Source organism: Notamacropus eugenii, chromosome 3, assembly GCF_028372415.1.
Source record: "Notamacropus eugenii isolate mMacEug1 chromosome 3, mMacEug1.pri_v2, whole genome shotgun sequence".
Taxonomy (NCBI): Eukaryota; Metazoa; Chordata; class Mammalia; order Diprotodontia; family Macropodidae; genus Notamacropus; species Notamacropus eugenii.
This window is the reverse complement of record NC_092874.1, coordinates 452,539,503-452,563,235: the sequence shown is the minus strand read 5'-3', so window position 1 is coordinate 452,563,235 and position 23,733 is coordinate 452,539,503. Positions and strand designations below refer to the sequence as shown.

The 23,733-nt window shown below is 37.6% G+C and overlaps 1 protein-coding gene across 16 annotated transcripts in view; it reads right to left on the bottom strand.

The window, feature by feature from the left end:
* FOXP1 (forkhead box P1) overlaps nt 1-23,733 on the bottom strand; it is a 679,928-nt gene that overhangs the window by 7,291 nt on the left and 648,904 nt on the right. For 13 of the 16 annotated variants that reach the window (XM_072598672.1, XM_072598682.1, XM_072598671.1 and 10 more), the window contains 6 exons: nt 21,992-22,075; nt 10,811-11,012; nt 10,623-10,702; nt 9,922-10,023; nt 5,305-5,426; nt 3,236-3,305 (listed from right to left, as the gene is read on the bottom strand). In XM_072598672.1, coding sequence (XP_072454773.1) covers nt 3,236-3,305; nt 5,305-5,426; nt 9,922-10,023; nt 10,623-10,702; nt 10,811-11,012; nt 21,992-22,075 — 660 coding nt within the window. The remainder of the gene's footprint in view (nt 1-3,235; nt 3,306-5,304; nt 5,427-9,921; nt 10,024-10,622; nt 10,703-10,810; nt 11,013-21,991; nt 22,076-23,733) is intronic. The other 3 variants (XM_072598677.1, XM_072598678.1, XM_072598686.1) reach the window with 1 other exon arrangement.

Genomic DNA, 23,733 nt, shown 5'->3' with positions numbered 1-23,733 from the left:
AACAGCAACTTTGAGCATTCCCTACTTTCCTACAGTTTGTGAAATAATTTAAGTCAAGTACTTTTTCCACACAGATCTCTTGTAATTGCAATAAAGCATTTTTTTTTTGGCAGAGCAAGGAGAAAAAGCAATTGCCAGAATTATTTTTTTGCAAACTGCAGCTGGGCAAGAGCCCTCCTAGCTGCCTTCACTAAAACCCAATGGTCACGCCTCAGCAAATAATGGGCAGTTCTTTGGGGATGATTACGCCAACTTCTCTGAAGTGGGAATGTCACAAGATCAGGTTTCTCCCCTGATATTTTCATTACTTCATGGTTTCAACCTGGGTAGAAATGATACAGCCTCCATCTTAGGATGGTGGTATCTTGAATTCATGCCAAAGAGCAACACTGAGACTTTTTGCAACAACTTTTGGGGGTTGGAGGGAGGCTAATTATAAATCCCTCCAGTCCTTTAGAATATTGCAGCAGAAGGGGTAAGATGAATGCTTCTCTTTCAGTCTTCAGAGTCCAGTCTCTACACTACCCCAGCACTGGAGGTGAAGGTGGATGGGGCAACCACTTCCAGGGCAACTGTTTCCTTTCCTTCCTTGCCTTAATCATTCCTTCCTCTACAAAGGAAGTTTCTAATTTCACCTTTGTAAAGGGAGCTCAGGAGAAGAAGACTGGGAAAACCTGGATAAATACGTATGTATATACTTTCAAATGAAGAATGCCCTGACCACAATGCGCTCACACTGTGGTACACAGAATGAAAAAGAAGCCTACAAAAATCTGACTCCGGGAAAAGAAGAAGAGACGACGGGAGAAGAGCTAACTCTGCTTTTCTGGAACACATATGAACTTTGTGATTAGGGGTTAGGCTGCGTGACCTAGGCTAAAGGTAAAGATAATCTGACCAACGGCTCCCAATTTGCCACTTTAAACAACTGGCTTACAGTACAGTTTCTTAGCTGAAATATAAATATAGACACAGGAGGACTATTTTTTTTCCTGAAATGGACTTAATTTCTTATAGTCCATCCCCCCAAAAAGCTATAAGGTCAGCTCAGGGTTTGCATGTCTGCCAAAAAAACTGAAATGCTTGAATAATGGTTCCAAAGCACTTGAAATATTCCCCATCCATGTTAGTAAAACATTTTGCGATCCTCTGGAAAAAGGAAGTCTATAAATGCAAAGCATTACTGTTACCCTTAGTTACTATCACGATTCCTAGGCTTAATGAGTTCCATGCTTTATTTCTGTAGTAGATCATGTGGTCCCACTTTATATGGTGTGTACCATGCCATGCTGAATGCCACATTATGTTCCTTAAGACTTTTTAGATTTTCATTTTTTTTTCTGGAAAAGGGATTATGCCATTTTTTAAAATTTTTGCTTCTCTTTGGAAATAGATGACAATGGAAGAATCATCGTGGGTAAGACCACATTCATTGCTTAGCTCCTTCATTTAATTAACCCAGCAGAGAGGTGTTTTAAGATGCTGTCTATCCACAAGGATCCAAAACAGCAGAGGAGAAAAAAAGTTCATGACTTTGATCAGAATTATTTCATTCATCTAGACCTATCGTGGGCAAAAGAGAGAGAATCTACTCTCCTGGAAAATCTGAAGACAGTTTTGGGGTTATCAAAGAAAACAGGAATGGATAAAGATGACGCCATCACCACATGTTTCAGAAATAAAACATGAACGGTTCTGTAATGAGAAGCATACTAATTGAAATTAGTCACATAGTTAACAGAATCCAGAGGAATGCAGGATCATTTCATTTTTGCCTTTCAGCCTCATGAATGTAAAATGTGCCTGTAATCTTAATACTATTCCAGAGACAGAGCAGCCTTTAAATTCACACTTCATACGACTCCAGGGAAAATAAGTTACTAATGAATGGTATTTACAGTGGCTGCCTTTACACATGCTTTCACATTTGCTTTTCTGAAGTTACTGTGTCAACTGAAATAATTAAAAGAAATGCAGAAAGTCATTTCTTCGATTAATTTGTATCCTGCTTGGGGAAAAAAAGTGAAATTGCTTAAATGATAAGTCTGATCAGTTTCCCTCCCAAATGTAATTGTGGACAATATACTTAATCCTTTATTGAGAGTTTATCCAGAACAGAGTGATGGGTGGAACCTGTCCCTTACAGAGAGCTGGGGGGCACTGTGCAAATCACTAACCACTTAATGCAAACAAAGATCAGGAAAAACCATTTTCCTGTTTAAAAACAGTTTTTAGAAACTGTTATTTAAAAGTTTTGAAAACTCATTAGAACTAATGTGCTAACTCAAATGTGGTTTAAAAAAAACAAAGGAACAAAACATTGACAAACTCCAACTCCTCAGGAGTAGCCTGGTCATGGATGAGGAATTTCTGAGGATCTAGATAATCTTTAGGAAATTTAATTAAAAGTTACATGAGTATTTTTAAAGGGTTTAGAAATAATCTGCCCATCCTCTACAAATGTTTTACTCCCTCTCATCCTAACACAGGCTCAAACACACTGTAATGAGGATGCAACGGAAAGAATGTCCAACCACACATCTTCCTTGGTAATACCTGAGAGAGAACCAAACTTCTGCCTGCCTAATATTGACTCATCCTCCCCTTCTGAAATGTAGATTATGTAATGTGCTCTGACTCCGTAGGCAACATCAAATTCTATGGGCACGTTACATAATCTTGCCTGTTTTGCACAAAATCCAAAGACGTTTTCTCCGACATCTCTATAGTTTAAACAAACACATCTGTATCATCAGTTCACTTTTCCTGAGTGAACTAAACACTGATTTCAGAACAAAAGAAAAACATGCTAAAATAGACTTTAAAAGAAAAAAGATATGCTTTCTCTTTAAAGCCAGGAACAATAGAAGGTCATGTGACATAGTATCCTATCATTCAGCACATTAATAGCTGTGCTAGAGTAATTACACTTGTGGTATTTTTGCCTCAAGTGAAATTCTGAAATAAGAGGATGGAAATTATGATACTGCTGATAAATATTAATAAGTGAACTTTTAATTTTTTTGCCACAATATTCAAAATGCTAAGCATCCGACTAATGCTGAAGCAGCCTGATATGTGTTTGCCTCCAGGGACTATGATGCTTTGTGCACTTAAGAAAAAAGTTTAACGGAATTAAAATTTAATATCTAATTAGAGCAAGGCTAATATATTTTGAAATGAGTGGGGAAGACACATGCCTCTGTTGCATCTTTGGTACAGTCATTAATCTTACCTGTAAAGCAGCATTGAGAGGTGTACAGTAGGCGTGGCTGCTCTGTATATTTTTAATAAGAGAAGGGTTACTGCATAAGAAAAAAGATAAAAACTCAAAGTTAAATACAATCAACTCTCAATTTACCCTCCAAGTTCTGTTTTCAAGTCTGTTGGTTTTCCTTCCAAATCAGAAAGGTACACATTTGGTAGGTTCTCCCAGAAAAAAACCATAAAACCAAAAAAAAAAAAAACCCCAAAAAACCCCAACTGGTATATTTCAGTTACATTTGTTCATATGAATTGAAAGACCTAGAAACTGGGCATTTGTGAGTTAAGGCTCACCTGCTTGAAAGCCTTGCTAAGCATTATGTAGTAGTACTAGTCTTGGCTGTCCACTGGAGAAAGGAATTTCTATCACAAACAAGAAATCTTGCAGGACATCCTTCCATCCCAAAGCTCTATCAAAACCAAAGGTCTGATGGGAAAAAAAAGAAAGCTCCAGCCGATGTAGGGCAGTAAGGATAGTTGCCACGAGCTAGTTAATGACACCAACAAGCAAGGCTGATGGAGCAAGTGCTTGAACACTTAATAAAGTCAGAATGCATAGAATCCACTGGTTGAGAAATAGTGGTGTCGTCCTTGGCCGTGGCCTCTGGGAAACCACTTAGTTATTAACAGGAGATAGGAAGGGGGATATTTCTGGGGATGTCGGAAGGCTGCATTTTGTGTCAAACTTTGGTATTAGGTCCAAACCTGGGAAGAAGATTATAATATAGCATAGTATAATAAGGTATAATATAGTATAGTATAATACAATATAATATAAAATATATCCTAGTGAAGAAGCTCCCTTACTAATGCAGAAGTGCAGCTGTTCCGAAATTTGAGAGTCTCACAGAAGGATATTTTTTTTTTTTCAAAATAGACCAGGTGAAGAGAGTATTTAAACCTCAATGGCCTAACAAGAATCAAAATATTAAATCTGCGAACAAGAGATACAACGGGGAAAGTTTCTGCTTCTAATAGGAAGACTGCTTACTTTTGGCGATTTTTCCATGTGGGCTTAAGAAATGTTTGTGAATTAAATTACATCTTTAAGATGTTTAGAAGTTAATAATTATTTCCACTGCTTAGAGCATTTTAATCATTCATTTCATTACACTTCTATTGTTATGCTGAATGAACAGTAGGAAGAGATTACCCTGAGTTTCGTTAAATGGAAATTCCTAACCTAAGTAAAAGTTGCCTTTCCACTCAGAACAAAATATCTCAATTACAGGGTCACTATCAGTTTTTCATTAAAGGGTCACAATAAGTTGCTGAATCCTGCTACAATCAACATTTGCATTAAAGATTTCAAAAAAGCATTATTCAAGGCACTGGTATTGAGAGAAACAAGAGAAATACATGTACAATCACAAAACTTAGCTCCATTGTAAGAAAGTGTGGCATCACTATTGGTGAAATGCAAAACTACATGAGATGAGTCAACCATGCAAAGCAAAGCAACAGCAGAAAAAAAAATAAAAGCAAGTAAAAAGTCTTACTGTGCAACAAGCTCGTCAAAGTTTTCATCAGGGCAGTATTTTCGAGGACGGCCTCGTTGAATATGGCGGCCACGTTTAAACTCTTCATCATCAACAGTCCAAAAGGACCCAAACTCATCCTCTACTCTGATAAAGCACTTATGCAGGGAGAGGTTGGTGCGAATGGCACCCTGGGACAAGAGCAGCGGCAAAGGAGATGAAGTGGAAACAAAGGGACGCGGGATTGGGGGTAGAACAGACATCAAATACAAGGAAAAGGAAAAAGAAAATAAAATGCGATAAGCATAAGCAAATGGTTTGTGAGGGTTAATATGCATTGCCGCCTACAAGCTACTAGCATGTGATGCAACGAACACCAAGCAAGCAGGGTCAGGGAGACTGGTGGGCATACAAACAGTAGTGATGAAATGCTTTTTTGTTCCCTTAACTGAAACGTGAAACCGCCTTCTTCGTCTAATGCCGTCTAGCAGCCAAAAGCCTCTACGTGAAACTGTAAGCATGATCCAAGCTAGGCTAAGAAGTTCAAACATGGTGGACATACCCACTGATCTTTTGTGGCCTTCGTTTTTGGAACTCTACTTCATCCACTGTCCATACTGCCCCTTTAACGTTTTCTACTCGCACAAAACACTTGTGAAGACTAAGATTATGACGCACTGCATTCTGCAGCAGGTATAAAAGAGAAAAAATTCAGAATTTTCTATAAGAAAAGGCTTGTCATTGTCCAAAAACAGCAGTAAATTCAGCCTAACAGTCTGCATTTGTAAAATCATCCCATTATCTGCCACCCCCATGGACCACTGGTACGTAGTTAACAATTTTTTTTCCAAAGGTGAAAATAAAATCTCAGGACCAAAATTATGAATTAATACTTTAGAAATGACCAGTGACTAGACTGAAATTATAACGAGTCATTTTTTTTTTTGTGTATGCACACCAACCAAGTAGGTTTCACATTACAAAACATATAACAGCACTGTTAATATGTCTTCAAAATAGAAACTGTTTAAATCATGAAATCCTTTCCTAGAAAAAAAAGCAGTTTTTGTTTTTTAACAGAACAGAGAAAGAAAAATTCTAAGTTAACAATATCAGATACTCATTGAGGGTTTTGGCTTCAGAAATTTTATTAGTCTCACATTTATTAAGCATCCTCCTAAGTTTTATTTGAGGAATCAAAGGTTATCTCCACATATTGCTGATGGGATAACTTTCATTTGAAATAGCATTTGCCACTACCGCTCCCACATCTCCAACTCCGACTTCACCCCATGGACCAGCATCCGTCATTAAGCCATGTCTTCCCTTAATATACAGAAGCAAAAGTTGGCCCTCACTGCTGGCAAGTGACTTACTGAACTGAGCAGGAGCCAAAAGAACACATGGGAAGGGCTCTTGGTGGCAAAATGATGAAATCCCTGCAGCTGATTGCTGTTACAGACACATGTTTCTTCCTTATGGTTGAAAGTGCCCTTCTGCTGGTCATTCCTAAGCTAAGATGGCTCACACTCTGTTATTTAAAAGTACTTTAAGGCAAAGGTGTAAATCACTCATTCTTCTCTCTCTTCTTGGATTCAGGATGATGGATAATCTTTATCCTCTATCTTGAGAGGTTTCTTAATTTTATTTGACTTAAAAATCCCCTCCCCTTCCCTTTAAAATGAATACATTTTTTAAGCACTTTATAGTTTTTAAAGCACTTCCATTGATATCTCCCTCTCTTGAGCCTCCCAACCCTGGTAGGTAGCAGACAAGACAGGATCTCATCATTATCCTTAATTCCCAAGTGAAAGATCTGAGGCCAAGGGACATGGCTAGAAAGTAGAAGAACCAGAATTCTTGTTGTTCTTGGTGAGTTATTCAGAACTGTCATACTCATGGTACATGGGCATATCACCAATTTGTAAGCTCCAAGCCTGGAACTTTCCAATTTTAATGGAAAATAGTAGTAGCTCATGGGAGGTAGGCCTAGAAGTTCTGTTCTGTTTTTTATTTTACCAGGTTTATAATTTCACTGTTGTTGGGTGCTCTGAGTAAGGAATTCTTTCCAGAAATTCATGCTGAAACCTAGTAGGCAATATATGGCTTTAAAGTTCCTGAAGACTGATTTTTTTTAGCCAAATTCCTCAACACTTCACACAAAAGAAAAGTACCATACAATTCAAAATCATCACCTTTGGAGACTATACAGTACAACGATGCCACTTTTCATTTCTTAAAACATTTCCCGATCACCTCTTTGGGAGCTACTGTTAGAGCCTTGTCGCATATTCTTATGCATACCATCAACAGGGGCACTCTTTAAGAGTGAATCTGATTTTTTAAAAAATTGACAAAAGTCATTTAGTGAACTAAGATCAGAGACAATTCTGTGTGTTCACACAAACTGGATGACCCCTCATCAAGTAAGTTATTGTTCAGGGGTAGGTTGGACTGGATGGTCCCTCTGATTGTATTTAACTCTGCTTTCATGGACCCACCCTACCCCCAACCCCCAATGCAAACTAAAAATCTGCCATGACAAAAAATAAAGAAATATTGTACTTTTCTGTTCATGTGGCTCAGAAACAGGCTCTGAAGGCAATTTCCAAAGAGGTGCTTGACAGAAACACGGCCCATATATCATATAAAACTACCCAAGGTAGTGCAAGGTAAAGTATCAAACAAATTAAAAAGAAAATCCACGGCAAATCCAGGCATAGATTCCACATGGAAAGAAAGAATAGTAACAGGAATAATTATTGAGCAAGGCAGCTAGGTGGTTCAGTAAACAGAAGGCCGGACTTGGAATCAGGAAGTTGTGGCTCAGATGTTTTCAGTCAGGTCTGACCCTTCACGACCCCACCTGGAGACTTCTTGGCAAAGATACTGGAGTGGTCTGCAGTATTTCCTTCTCCAGCTCATTTTACTGATGAGGAAAATGAGACAAACAGGGTGAAGTGACTTGCCCAGGGTCATGCAGCTAGTAAGGGTCTGAGATCAGAGGAGTCTTCCTGATTCTAGGCCCAGCACTCTATCCACCGAGCCACCTAGCAGGAAGACCTGAGTTCAAACCTCAGATATTTACCAGTTGTGTGACCCTGGGCAAATCATTTAACATCTCTCCCCATAAGTCTCCTCATCTGTAAAATGGTAATAATAGTTTTCAATTCCCAAGAATGTTGTGAAGATGAGATCTTTGTTAAGCATTTTGCAAATCTCAAAGTGTTATATACATACTAGCCATATTTAATTCCCAATCATTATCTGAGATTTTAATGCAATTAAGTAGAGTGAGAAAATGTGGAGAACAAACTGGTAAAGAGAGAAAACTTCTCCTACAAAACACATTGTACTTGCCCTATCTCAATTTTATGACTATGCATATAAATTTGCAAACAAAAAATAGAAGTGTGTGTGTGTGTGTGTGTGTGTGTGTGTGTTTACGTACACACACACATTTATACTGCAAACCAACTGAAAGGAACATTTTTTTAAAAAGATAATAGATACTGAAAATACTGACTCCTCTCAAGCATAACCTTAACTTACCATCTAATTCTGTGTCTAAGATGGATGATAATGTAAATAAGGAACTGTGGGTACAATTAAAGATACATATATTAAGCATTCAATCATTTCAACTATGATCATCACTATTTAATGGCCCTTACATCTTCAATTTATGCATGTGAAAAAGTTACGTCTGAAACCCCAAGTCTAAAAACTGTCGATGTCTAGGAATTTCTGCCACTTTAAATAAAGGTAAGCTATTTTCTTTCCTGTTTAGGATTTATAGTTTCATAAATGTTGACCAGGATGGTACTGGACCCAAATTCTACATCAAGTTCAAGGTTCTTTGTATGTATCTTTACCTCAGATACCAAATTTCCTTATCATTGATTCACTAGAGGGTCTACCTATTTAATCTGCATAGCCTAGGTGATGGTGTTCAGTTCATCCTATCAATGGTAAGTGTAATATAATTAAAAAAATTAATTTCAAAAGTATTGTGACACAAAATAATATTTCTTCCATCAGAGTTATCATTAGAAAATAACAATCAGATTACTTTGTGTATTTTAGATAAAATAGATAATACTTATCTCCCCTTTTGAGGCAGGAGCTATTTTTAGATCCTGTCATCATTTAAGAAAAAAAATTAAATAAAATCCAGCATCTAATGCTCCAGATAACACACATGATAATAGCTCATCCTCATCTGAAAGGGAGCTCTTTGGTTCCCGGGAACTGACTCAGAAGAAAACAAAAACAAGAAAGAGAAACTGGGGGGGGGAGGGAGGGGGTGCACTGGAACTTTGCTGGTCCATTCCCTGAGACCACCTTGCAGTTAAATCCCACTGGGGACTTTAAATGGGGTGTCCAAGCTGAACCTGTTTTATCCTGAGCTCAATCATATAAACTCCTAGAATACTGGGGCTGAATGAGACCCTGAGAGATCACTGCAAAGAGAGTTATAGGGAGAGTCAAATATTTTCCTGTTCTATGCAGAAGGAAAAGGCATTCATTTGGGGAAGGAGTGTGGTAACTGTGTGAAGCCACTTCACACTGTGAAAGACAAGTCCATAATATTCCAAAAAACAAAACAAAACAAAAAACATCAGTCAACTGAAAAACAAATAGTCTAGCTTATAGCATTTTGGCTTTTCCCATCTCATGGGTTAATTTTTATCCAACCTAATTATAAACCAGAGAGTTGTAACAAGATGGTAGAATATTTTTTTCCAGATATCAATTGGTTGAGAAACAAATTATCCATCTCCACTAATGATGGTTGTCGGTGAAGGACTAGAAGAATGAAAGCTTTGTGTAAGTACCAAGACAAGCCCAATATAACACTCTATCCCTTTATCCTACATATTCCAGCTGGAAAGATAGAATTTCACTGCTAAGAGTAACAACCACAGATGAACTGGTATAATCATGGGAGAGAAAGCCAATAATGAGAGGCTTCAATTAGTGCTTTTCAAAGACGGAAGAAGTTTCCTGCCAAATCTCAAATCATTCCTGTGGATGAGATCGTCTTTGTGTGTCAAAACAAGCAATATAGATTCAATGCCCTTGTGGTGTTACAACTGTATCACGTCATCTGTTGGCACTGTCTATTTTAGACATGGTAAGAACCAAAGACAAGAGGAAGGTGCGTGAAAAGGCTTACCTTCCACGTTGCTGCATTGCGCCGGAAGTAAGCAAACATTCGCGTGAACCAGTTATAGATTTCATTTAGGGTTAGTTGCTTTTCTGGAGATTCAAGAATAGCCTATGACATAAATAATAATGGAAGAGAATTTATGACCATTTCATCACAATCACCATCAAACCTTTTTTTGAAAATAGTAAATCATTGTGATTTGGAGCAAAAATCTGAAGAACACTTTCACAAAGCGATCTAAGATTGATGGTTGTATTTAACAGTTCAATAGCAAAATTCAAAATGGAATTATCTAATTGTTTTGAGTTTTTATTTCTGTTTCCTTACAGAAATATTAATTTATTAGTCATTCATAAAGCAGAATCAAAGAGAAATGCAAAACATTTCACTAGCTGATTAAAGCTCAGTAATTATTTAGAGCTCAGATTAATTCTAGGGATCAGAGATTACTGTAGCTTGTGATAATTGACTTGCCATCTTTAAACAGGCTCATTTTCACTGTTGTGTGAAATGAATTTCCTAATAATCACATCGTATTGTAATACTTAATCAAAAGCAATTATGTTATATATTGCAATTTTAAAAAACCTTATAGAAAAGGTTTGAGCATGCCTGCATACTAAACGGTTTTAAATCTATTTCATCAATATAAGATGTACAGAGACATGTGTGCTTTTTTCAGTTCTCTTTTGGGGGAATTTACTTACCTGCCTAATTAAAGATGCATATGTAAAGGGCGGTCTAACTTCTGCATTCTTATAAAATTCTTGGTTCTGCGCAATATCTGCTAAATAAGAATCATTGTCCTGTTAATTTTCAGTTCTACCAAAATCAAAAGCTAGCATGTAGCGATCAGAAAGGTAAGATTTCTGACGAAGAGGAGTAAAGCAGTTACCTGAAGAAATGGGCACATTGTATTTGTCTGAGTACCGCCTTCTGATGGGTCCCACATTGTGTATGCTGGTGGTAGTGATGACAGAAGGTCCTTGGGTGACTGGAGTGATGGGTGTTGTAGGGGTAGTAGGAGTATGAGGTAAGCTCTGTGGAGAAGCCTCTGATGCTGTTTTGGAGAGTGTGACGCTTGACACCAGATTCAACTAGGAAGAAAAGCGAGAAACTGTTTTGAAATACCTTCTTAGCAAGAAACTCACTGAAAGTCACACAAGGATAACGCACATCTAGGTTTATTACTGTGAAGACACAAGCAGAACGGGAAATTGTCAATGGAGACACAAGGAGAATTTCCACGAAAAAAGACAATTTATCTGTGGTGGTTTATCTTGGGCAAAAATGATAATCATTTTTCTAGTTTGGGGAAAGTTCTGCTGGGCAGATAGAGGGATGGCTAGACAATGGATCAGTTTTTTTTTTTTTTCTCCAAGAATAACTGAACACTTGACCAAGGAAGAACTCAATATCTCCATTCCCCTTTAAAGCAAACCTAACAATATTACTGAAACCAAACTGTACTAAAATCCACGGACTGTAGGATGAAAATGTATAACAAAATAATTGCTGAGAGGATTCTGAACGTGAGCTTTTCTTTAAAACTAATAACATTTTCACAAAAATATTTGTTTCATAATTCCAACGTATGACTATGTAAATACCCAGAAAATACTGTTTACTACGTATACTAGTTAACATCACAATGATATTCATAGAGGTGGGTGTGTCTTCAGATGTTCAATTTGTTGAGTTGACTAATTTAACAAACATTTATTAAGCACTTCCTTTGTGTCAGACACAGCGCTACTGGGTGGGAGATGAAGACAAAAAGCCCTTGCCCTCAAGGGATTTTATTCTACTGGGTAGACACAACATGATCAAAGATAAGTAAATACCAAGTGGATTTTAAAATAGAAAGTAATTTCAAGAGGGAGAGAACAGCTGGGAAGGAAGGGGCATCATGAAAGGCCTCATTTAGGCACTGGAACCTGTGCTAGCACTGAAGGAAGTTGCAGATTCTACAAAGAAAATCAATGGCGTAGAGGGCACAGGCAGTTGTCTTTTACCTTTGGATCTCCTCTGCTTAGCGGAATGTCTGGGGCACAAAACAGGTGCTGAACTGAACTGAGAGCGGAAGGTGGAAGTGCTTTTCAGGCATAAATGAGGGAATGTACAACGCTCTGGGGCACACCCAGGAGGGGAGGTTAGCTGAAGCACTGAAGCCAGGGGAAACTAGCAAATAAGACTGGGAAAGTAGGTAAGAGGTTTAAATGGATAGCTTTAATGGATAGGATAGCTTTAAATGGCAACATGAGGACAGGGGGATCAGGTTAAGAAAAGCCAAATATTTTATGACGAATGTTTCAAAGAGGCTCTATCAACTATTTGGGTTTTGCTATATCAAAATATGTTGGTCATCATTCTGTACAAAGTGCTTTAATAATTAGTATTTGCCATGATTCCATGGATGTTTCTGAGTACAAGTGTGTGCAATGGGGGGATGATTTTCAACTTGGTTATTCTAAAAAAAATAAAAATGACATAGCTTTAATACACTTCATATAATAGTAAGCATGTATATTTCGATGCCGAGACATACACAACTAAAAACAAACAAAAAACCCTAGATGTTTCACTAATTTGTGCTTTACTATTTCCAAAACTATCAATCTGCATTGACAGAAGTCCCACATCACTACTCTGATGAAATCAAGTTCTTTGATACGTTGTTGGTGAAATAATTTTAAAATGGTTTTAAGGTCCTTCAAAATAAACATCGTTCAGAGAAAGTATGTGTTTACCTGTCTCTACACTTCTATCACCATCCATGTTATTTATTGTGGGTTGTTTGGAAATAAGGCATCTTAGTGATACGTGATTGAAAATATATGCAAATGGACAAATATATCTAAAAGAGCCAATCTCTACATCATAAAGGATCTTAAAAATACATTTACATTGGGGCAGCTGTGTGGTTCAGTGAGTAGAGTATTGGCCCTGGGGTCAGGAGCACATGAGTTCAAATGTGGCCTCAGACACTTGACACACTTACTAGCTGTGTGACCTTGGGCAAGTCACTTAACCCCAATTGCCATGCCTTCGCCCCTCCAAAAAAAGAAATATATATGTATATGTATACATATATACACACATATTTACATATATATTTATATATTTGCATGTTAGGAAGTGTTTATTTTGTTTCTAATGACAATGCTGAAATAACTAAAACAAAAATTTCCTATTTACTGTATTTAGAATTCTATCACAGATGAATGTTTTATGTACTTTTTCTATTTTAAAGGGAAATTCTGAAAGATTCAGGAAATACGAATTTTTAAGATGAAATACAGTGGCAAAAAAGGAAACCCAACTGAACAGCGACTGGTTCTGGAAAACAATTTTGGAATTTTGCAAGAAAAGGCTTGCGTTTATCATGCCCCGCCCCCACCTCCCAAAAAATCATGGCAATCTGTAAGAGAAAAAAGTGGAGAAAAACAATTGAGTTAGGGGCTTAGCAAATTGTGGCGCACAGGTGCATGACAAGGGAGCTTGAATGCAACTTAATTCAGAGAAATATGGGAAGTCCTATATGAACGGATGCAGAGCCAAAAGAATGACAAGCACAAGAGCTTAAATAAAGACTTCCTTAAAGGGGACAACACTCATCAATCTTAATGCTATTACCAAAAGATTCAAGATAAGGGACTTCGTAAATGGCAAAATAAAAGTAGGAATTAACATGATTGCAATTACCCCCGCCAAGCAGTCCTACACAATGATCTGCCGGGGATATACGCTTTTCCAGGGGGTTGTTTGCTTGCTGAAAAGCTTCTGACTTTGTCAAAACCTATAAATTAAAATACTGAGGGCTGCATATTTTGATACATGACTTTATTTTGCATTCTCCACAAGTAGAATACAAGCTGCTTACCAAACTCCACATTTCATCTCCCACCTTGGTTAAATTATACTAAGTGTTCTTGCTCCCTCCATTCCTAGACTATGTCCTACCCATCCCTCCTTATTTCTGCCTCAGAGAACCTCTTTATCTCAGGGGTCACTTCTTTGGGGAAATCTTCCCGGATCCCTCACCCTCAAATAAAATATCTGTTCTTCAAAGTTGTGGGGGGTGTGTGTGTGTGTATGTGTGTCTCTGTGTGTCTGTGTGTGTGTATCCCCAATGCCTTCAGGCATTTAAATGTTTATTTGAATGGAAAGATGACACTAGTGACCCTCCATCAAGGAGAGCCATTTGTTTAGAGTACTTTTCTTACTCACTGTCCTTACCCACCCCCCTCTCCTTTTTGATGGTACATTTGCAATTATCCAACCACAACCTCCTGAAGGGCTTACCCCTGTGATTCAGGGGCATGCATTTACCTGATAGCTGCTCAGGGTTAAGTGAGCATACTATGGCAATGGAAAAGTATAAAGCCAACTGACCCCCGTTAGAATGCGACCCATGGCACCATACTCAAAGCAACTGAGCTAGCCTTCCACAGTCCACATAAGCAAAGCTCCAAAGAAATTAATTCATGAAACCAAAAGCCTCTGCATATATGACTATGCCAGAAAGTCCTTGCTCAGAGCCATCCCGCTCTGGAAAAAACATGGCGGCAGGCAGACTCCTAAAAGGGCAGAGCTCATCTTATGATTTCCTTAATAATCAGTTAACAAAAGTGAACAAATCATTATTACTCCTAATTTGGCTTATAGGCTCTCCCTTGGAACTAATTTGTCAGCAAATTGGTGGGTTTTTTTTTTTTAAATAAGTTTACATTTCTAGTTCTTGGTTTTTTTTTCTTTGTAATTTACAAATATTATCTAGAGGTTAATAAATTAGTAGGTCATTTATATATTTGGAAAAAGGTGATATTAAAAATTAACATGGAGTAAACATCTGCTTTCATCCCGGCATAACATACCAGCACTGTCAGATTTCAAAAGAAAAAAAAAAAGATCAAACTGGTTTTATTTCTGTTGCACAAAATCAAAGTCCACTCAAACATCTGATAACTGCTGGCAAACCCAAAGCATTTAGGTGTCCATGTATGAGGACAACCAATGATTTCTTCCTTTGGAAAAGTCATAGTGATAACATTTCATCCATTTCAAAAGGCGTTCAACTATTTTACTTTATAAAAAGCTTAACACTTGGTCTGCTTCTACTTGGAGACCAAAAAAAAAAAAAAAGATCCCATAAAGGTCAGGATTCTCCACTGAAAGAACTGAAAATGGGTAACATTTCTTCAGGCTTTGGAGTACAGGTAGCAACTAGAAATAAATACTGAAAAAGAAGAGAGCAAAGAGGGGACTTTAACAGGCTTGACAAATGACACTGTGATTCACACCCACTGCTGGGCTGCTACTAATAAGCTACAGAGGAAGCAGCCAATCTCAGCTAATTACCAGATAAAATTGTATTGTAAGGACTCTAATTAGGAGATGCTTATGGAGGTGATCTAATGATTAAACGCTGCATTCGAATGACCCCCACCATCAATGTGCAGTGGTGCAAGATGTCACTGGAATATTTTGTAGAAACAGTAATTCTATTTCAAGGAGGGGAGGCAGTAATATTTGTAATAATGGCTATGAGGTAAACTAATTAAAAGACAGTTCCTAGAGGAAGAGTGTGGCTCAGAGCAGCTGTGGCCGTTCCAAAACAAAGTGCCAAATCTCAACTGAGAAGCTGCAGTCAAGTGGAAAATTTCTGCCTGACCTCTGCTCTTGCTATTAATTTGCAGGAAAACTAATGACACATATACATATTCCCACAAAATTGTTCTAATTGCTAATTTGCCAAAAGAGTCCAGTTTCCAAATTAAACATGACTGCAGTCTGTGAGGAGGAGAACACAAGGCTGGGACTCCAGAATACTGGGGGCTTCCTTTCCCATAACCGTCTGTGAAGTGGACCAACTACCCAGTGATGGAAATGGTGACCCTGGCAGTTGCTACCCAAGTTTTACTTTTGCACTTCTGTTTGATGCTACTGTCAACTTGCCTTGAAGAGGCAATGATCTTACAGGGCTGAGGTCACAGGAAAGAGAATACTGAGGCTGGGGAAAGGATTAGAAACAGCCTCTATTTTCATCCCAAACTTCCTTTTTTTAATTAAGGGGTATCTATAAAATGTAGACAAAAATTAATTAAGGAATTAGAACATAAGCACAAATTATGAATAGTGTAATCTTGAAATATTCATCTTAATTGTAAACTATTAAATCTTAATATAATCATCATTTAGAAATGAAAGTGTGTGTGTGTGCTCGGTTTCTGATTCCAGTGGAGGTTTTAGAAGATAATTACACAGGGGCAAAGAGCAGGAAGGGATTGGACTGGGAGGGTTTCTTTTCCTGATGGAAACCTGATTTTTCTTATTGTGTTCATTTTCTATTTAAAAAAGAGGTTGCTATGTTTAGAAAAGTTGGTAACACCTAATACTTTGTTTGCAGCAATTCCCATCATGTGGTGATTTCGGCCTAAGATAGCCTCTGAAACTTCTCAAGATCTGTGTCACCGACACTGGCTGAAGAAACTCCCGAGTCTTATTATTTTCTTTGTACTAAGAAAGTTATTTGTACTTGGGAGGCAGCCCTCTTCTCCTAACAGTTTAGCTGCAAAATAACAGGCAAGGAAACATTAACTAATACAGCACTTCCATAAGCTATCCTGATCGTATCAACCTTCAGTATCCTGCTTAATACTTTTTATTAACCTTTACTGCTAAACAGTAACCTTCCTTCCTCTTTAAAGATGATGTGAGTCACCAACGACTTTCGTAAACAAACCAGTGAGGCAACCCCTTGACAGAAATGAACTTGTTTTAAGTGGCTCCATAAGAACTCTGTTTTATTTTTTGTTTGTGTTCATTTTATGTCTTATAGGAACAAAAGACAAGGCTGAACCCCAAACACCAAGGGTCAAAATCGGACAGAACAGTAGGACGGCATGGTTGGTTTGGGGAACCAGCTTGTCTGCCATCACTACTGCTGCTCAGATCAGAGCTAAGGCTGATGGTGTCTGCTGAGAGTGTCTGGACATTAATCACTCTTCTTTCAAGACTGTTTCTAAAGGCAGCAGGGGAGTTCCCACACAGAGCAGAGGGCAGTACAGTGGGTGGTGGCCTAAGGCTTTGTCAGGAGAGGTGTCTTCCTTTACTAGTTCAATCTGGACACATTAGATGCTACGTTAGATGCTGGCTCTGGCACAGTAATCATTTAGCAGGTGTTATTACTGGCAATGATACTAAAGGAACCTAAGTTGAGGAGTGGGACTTAATGAAAAACAGTATATAAAAACGGCTTTTGTGTGCTACATTTGAGAATCTCTTTTCATTGATGTATAACATTATTTTTCAAACTATAAAGTATAGTTACAGTAACTAGAATGCTCAGTCATTACTTCAATAGTTAAAAGGCTTTTTGGATACTTTGTTTTTACAGTTGCTAAAAACACTTTCTAAACAGTCCTAATTGCTATGGTAGAGTAAAAGAAAATACATTAAAAAAAGAATATCTAACGGTGCATTTCATTTAAAATGCCCAAGCTCCTGTAAATGTTTTATGTCAATTTCATAAAGATGGATGTACTACCAGGTACACATAATTACCTGTCCCCTGGTATAAAAGAATGCTATTTTTTCCCTCATATAGGGAGTTTTTCTTTGATGTTAAGTAACATTCCAAAGCAGTTTACAACTTTAACCAACGTTATAAAAAATCATTTATGGTTTTCCTGACACAGTGATGTTTACTGAAACTAAAAAAAATAATTAGAAAAAAGTCAAAATGAAGATACAATTGGGTACCGTTTAATTGTTTTGTACTGTGGACAATACTCTAAGGAAATGCCTCAGTAGATTACACCTTATTGATGACAGTATTTACTCCGAAGGAACTGAATGTGAAATACCTGGAGTAAGGAGGGAGGTATTTGTCTCCCAACAATATGCAATCATGTTTCCTTCATTTGGGCTGAAAGTGTAACTGCGTTCAGAGCCTCTGGTAACACACATCAACTAGAATCTCAGTAAAGAAACTTAGTGATCATCTAATCTAACCTCTACCTCTACGTGAACCTTCTCCACAACATCCAGGATACAATGAGCCTATCTCTGCATGAATACCTCCAGTGAAAAAGTTTGGATCTGCTCTCAATGAATCCGAGCAGAAAGACTCAAAACAGTGGAATTCTTTCTAACTGTGCACACACATGCATCAACAAATTATCTTCCAGGGAATATTTTGCATGTACCAGCAACTGTCATTACATATCCCAGTGAAACATCAAATGACCTTCCATGTACCAGCAATGCTTGACAAATAGGAAACTCCTCTTTGAAGTTCTTAGTCTCACTTCCCCTTAAAGTTTTCTTTTCCTTCTTTTCTTTCTCTTGAAATTTCAGGTTTCTTAATGAAATGCTCTGAGATGAGTCATATTCACCAGTGAAAATATATCACCCTCTTACATGTATTTTTCATCTTAAGCCTTATTTCTATATTGTGGGGAAGGATTTCATTCTCAAACAGGGAACTGTAAAAGTAAAAGCAGGTAGGTAGAGGTGGAAGTGTGGAGGGTCAGCCCATGGGAACTTGAGGTGAGCATCAAGAAAGCAGGGCCTGCTTTTGTTTGGTCTGTGCATCCTAAAGCATCTACCACAAATCCTGGGATAAAGCAGGACCTGACCTGACTTGAAAACTTACCAAGTTGACTCAACCTACCAATGATTAAAAAGATGGGTCCCATTTCTGAGGTCTTGAGGAAGAAACTAAGTAAAAAACATGTTACTTAACATTACTGGATTTGAAAAACAAATAATATAGCAGAGGGTAACTTTGCTTCAGTGGGCAATACCAAAAAGAAGTTGAGGATCTGCCGCTATTCAGAGTATCAGAAAGTGCGATAGCAACTTTTTTTTGAGGCAACTAAATGAGGGACAACAGGACAACTGAGTAGGATGCACAGCAAATGTTGGGTAAATGGCATTCCTTTCAAAGTAAGAAGCTTGACTGCACTTTCTATGATCTAATTACTGAAAAGTGAAAAAATAAACACAAAAGTTGTTTTAGCTAGAAATAGAAAAAAAATATTTTTTTTTTAGTAAATTATCCTGCCACTGGATAGGCCATAATATGAAAGTCCACATGTTCTGCTGGGTTTGAAGCATTCATAATAAATGGTTGAAAATGAAGAGATACACATATGGATACTAACACTAACCTACATCTAGTATTCTATTATTTAGGAAAGAATAAATTAATCACTCATGAAAGTTTCATCCAACAGACATGGTCAACAGATATCCCTGGAAACATGAAGTTGAAAGAATTGGGAGTTTACAGGGCATGCGTATTTTTTTCACAAGGAAGACAAAATTTATGCAAAATACCATACTTCTACATTTTATAATTAATTTCCAGATGCTCCAGCTATACATATTTTAATAATTTCTGATTTATAAGATGGTATCTATAATAAAATTTTCTATTTTTCAATAAATGAAAAGAAGGCAGTTTCAATCCAACAACAGAATATCACACAATATAGGCCTGTCAGGCACCAATTTTTACTTCTAACATGTAAGTTAAAGGATAAGGAATTTATAATGCTGCCTGTGAAGGAAACCACTTTTCATATACAAATGTGATCTTTTTTTTTTTCAAAGGGTAATACAACAGTACATTTACATAAACTAATCCAAACAATCTATGTATTTGACAATGGCAAACCTCACACAGACTGCCTATTGTTGGTTTACATCTTGGAGTTCTTTATGTTGGCTTGTAACACTGCTCTGGCTGTCAAAGGCTTGACTTGGACTCTAAATAAATGGTTATAGAAGTGCTGTGCAGCGATATTGGACTTCTTTGCAAAAGAAAACCTGCTGTGTATGAATTCAAAAGCTATTAATTTTTCAGTCAAAAATATTCGTGCCTATTTCTTTTAATAAAGAAACACTGTGCTGAGCAACTGAGAGATAATGTTGACTAGTGGTACAGAATTTTCAATAGAGCAGTTAAAAATAAATTTAGTAGGAGGTCCCCATCAAAGCTATAATTTTCTAGAATGTAAAACATTTTTTTTAATACCAATCAAGACAAACCTTCTTTCCCTGTTCATTTTTTTTCAGCTGCCATTCCCTGTTTATTGGCGGCTTACCACTAGTCTTCATGGCGACACCAACTGGTATTTTTGTAGCCGATTTCATTAAAGTAGGCTTGCATATGGTGCTGCCTGCCAATACTCTGAACTGATCACTAGTTGAGCAATACGTGACTCCTTGCAATTACTTCTCCTTAATTTTTAAATCCCTCCCGCTAACGGGGCACTGATGCCTGCAAAGGCCCCTGTGCCTAATGTTTGGAGATCCAAGTCTTGGTTCTATCATTGTTATTTTTAATCCACCTAGAAAGATGGAAGCTGACTCTTATTCTTGCTAGATGTATATACGCAGGCCCATCACAGAAGGAATCGTTCACCTGCAGGCTAGAATGATTTGAAGATTTTCAGAGAGTTTCCTTGCAAGAAGTTTCCTTTGTGGCTAGTTGAACTCATCTAACAAAAGGTCACCCAAGTAATTTCAGGGCTCTAATGTATTTGCTTCACTGGGTTCCTTCCGAAAAGAAGAAGTTGTGCGAACAACAGAGCTGACTCTGGATCCTACACTTGTGTCAAGTTTGGGAGCTGTTTTCTAGGAGCCTACGCATCACGTTTGCAGCCATTTATTATATAATACATGGAAATAGAGAATTCTTTTCTAGTAAAAATGGATGTGCAGAGTGTTTAATGATTTTATGTTCTATATCTCTGTAATGTGTTCTGTTTCAGACATTAATTTTGTCTGCCAACTGTATCTTGGCAGGCTACCATATTTGCTGGGTTAATAGTCTGACTCCGTTTTATTTCTATCACCATAAATCATACATATATGGGTGTGTGTTTGCTTTATTTATAGAAAAAAATCAGTCAAAACAGATAAACCAATACTTTGCCATTATGCTGCATCATTGCATATTGATTAAAATTGCTAGTACTAACTATAGATTGTCAACGCTCAATTAATTTTCACACAGTGACTCAAGACAAAAATCAAATAAAGGCAGTGTACCTTTAAATCTGACAAATCTTAAAATCAAGAACCAAAGCACTCTCTCCATTTTGAATAATCAGTTAAAACTACTAGGAAATCTTAAAGAAATAGACAAATTTGGGAAGCATAACCATTACAGTAACAATGTGCAATATGAGATGAGGTCCAAGAAAGAGCAGTTCCTGAAGATAATGTACTTCAGGATTCAGGACAACTACCTATGCTTAGAAGACAATGGGCTTTTATTTAATGCTATCTGCTTCTACATGGAGCCTGATCCCTTTGAAGTTCCTTTAAACTGAATTCCTTGCATAGACTGTTCCCTGTATCTGGAATGAATTTCCATTGTCAACTCCTACTCTTAGAATCTACAGTTTTCAATGAGACTTGGGTCAAATGCTACAATCATACGTAAGCTTTAACTGAGGCCTCCAGATTCTAGCACCCTCTACCTACTCCACAAATGGTCTTGCAGGCTCAGGGAATCATAGCTGGAAGAAGCAAGGGACCTTGGAATCCGCTGAATTTGACCCTCATTTTAAAGATGAAGAAGTTAAGGCTGGGACAAGTTAAGCAATTTGCCCAAGGTCAAACACAGTTGGGACTGGAACCCAGGTGCTTGGACTCCAAAGTCAGCGCTCTTTCCACCGTTCCATGATGCTTTATTGGTATATGTTTTGTACTTAATTATGTAAAGTAAGCAAATATGCTCACTTTACTATCTCTATCCCTCTTCCCTGCAGAATCATTTTCTGTCTTTGCATCCTCAGTACCTAATTTGGAAACACAGTAGAACACAAAAATGCTTGTTGAATGAATGAAGAAAAATGCCTTCATGAGAGAGGGAGAGAGTAAGAAATGAATTCCTTAAAAATCAAGCCAAGTTTACATATACTAGGCTATGTCACATGATTATAGAGACACAATTTCTCTCTTTCTTCAACACTTTTCTAAAGTGGAACATGCCACTTCTTGGGCAGAGACCACAAAGGGAGGTTCTGAGGTTACCTTCCCACATGCTGGTACTTACAGGCTGAGGGGTGGCTTTGGGTTCAGTTGACTTCACATGGAGGTGGGTCATCATTGCTTGCAGGCGCTCTTTGTCTTTTGCAAGCTAGAGGGAGGGTAGACAAGGAATGCTATTATTTTTATGAATAAAATACATTACAACTTTAACATCTCAAATGATGCTTATTTCTAATTAAACTGTTGGCACCACAGCACATGACCAAACAGTTTTTATTGCTTAATTGTTTTGAAATCTATATGCCTATTGCCAAACTAAAACTAATTTGTGATGCCCAGTATATTTCTCAATACAAAATGCATTAGGCTCTTAACTGGGGAGCTCTAGACCTGCTGGCACCAAGGGGTTCATTGTAGCTCTGACAGCGAGAAGACAACAGTGAATCATGTCTATTAACCAATCCTACTCAGGGAAAAGCCAAGGGAAAATGAGTTATGCAGCTAAATCTCATAAATTCTTTGTTGCAACAGTGAAACACAGACACACAGACATATACACCCAGACAAATGAACACAGTTTATGCAAAATTAACCTCGAATTTGTTACACACATCCTAAAACAGTGGTGGAGCACTGGGATATTCATAGTGTGAGGGCAAATCTTTTCTGCTCTAAGAAACCACCCTACAACTGACAACAGCACATAGAATGTCAGTTCTCCTTTTGGAATGAAGTTGGAAGAAGCTCATTTTGTCAAAATTCCAAGCCCCGCATAGACTTTCATTTAGTCAGGATGTAATTTTCTCCTAAAAGAAAAGGAATTTTTCAGCTCTCAGCAAATACTAAGAGCTCACAAAATATTTGTTGAATGATTTCCCCCTCTCCGCCTAAGAACAGGCCTTGGGGGCAGATTTGCTACTAACTTACTCTGATAGGCCAAGAAAAGATCTAGCAAAAGGCAGCGGGGAAAATGTTAAGGCATCTTTTTGCAAGAGAGAAAGCAAAAGTACTTGAAAGAAGGTGATAAAGGAATAACTGAGGAAAAAGCAAGGCCCAAGTTTGGATCCACTGAGCCTCCTTATGAAAATGGTCTAAAGAAGGCCAAGTTGCTGATTTATGTTGAAATGGGAACTCATAGTCATTCTCCTGCTTCTCCGTCTACAAGTGGAAGAAATGCTTCCAGGCTAGATGGGGTCTCAGTCTTTGGACAATGGATTTTTGTCTTGTTATATCATTTATCCTAAAATCATTTAAAATCACTTAAGAATGAGATTTCTAAATTAAACTGTTCTTTCAAGATGGATCCTGAAGCAAAAAGGAGTAGAAGAGGGTTTCATCTTATTTTATCCTAACTGGTTGGCCCATTCCAATCCATATCACATTAGATTTTTTTCCCCCTTGTAGTTCAGGGAGAAATAAAAAAAAAAAAAAAAGCCTTAGAGCCTTAGCATTTATCTTTCAACAAACAGGAAATGAAAATGTTACCATATTAGGAACAACTTTATGTCACTCATGCTCTGTTCTCTAGCAAGTTATTGAACAGCCAAACGAAAAGATGTTCACAATACATAATCCTAAAGGAATGTGAGGTTTCCAACAGTGATTCAGCGAGAACAATTAGGATGGCAGGAATGAAGGTCTTTCTGCAGTAGTACTTTGTTTTGATTGTAAGTTTGTCAAGATTTGGGACATAAATGTTTCAAAATAGCTAGGTTTGCTTAAACCTACACATTGGTCATTAAGTAGGAAATTCTGAGGCACAGAAATACCACTTAAAAATTGAGTTTATCTGCAATATAGAAAAAA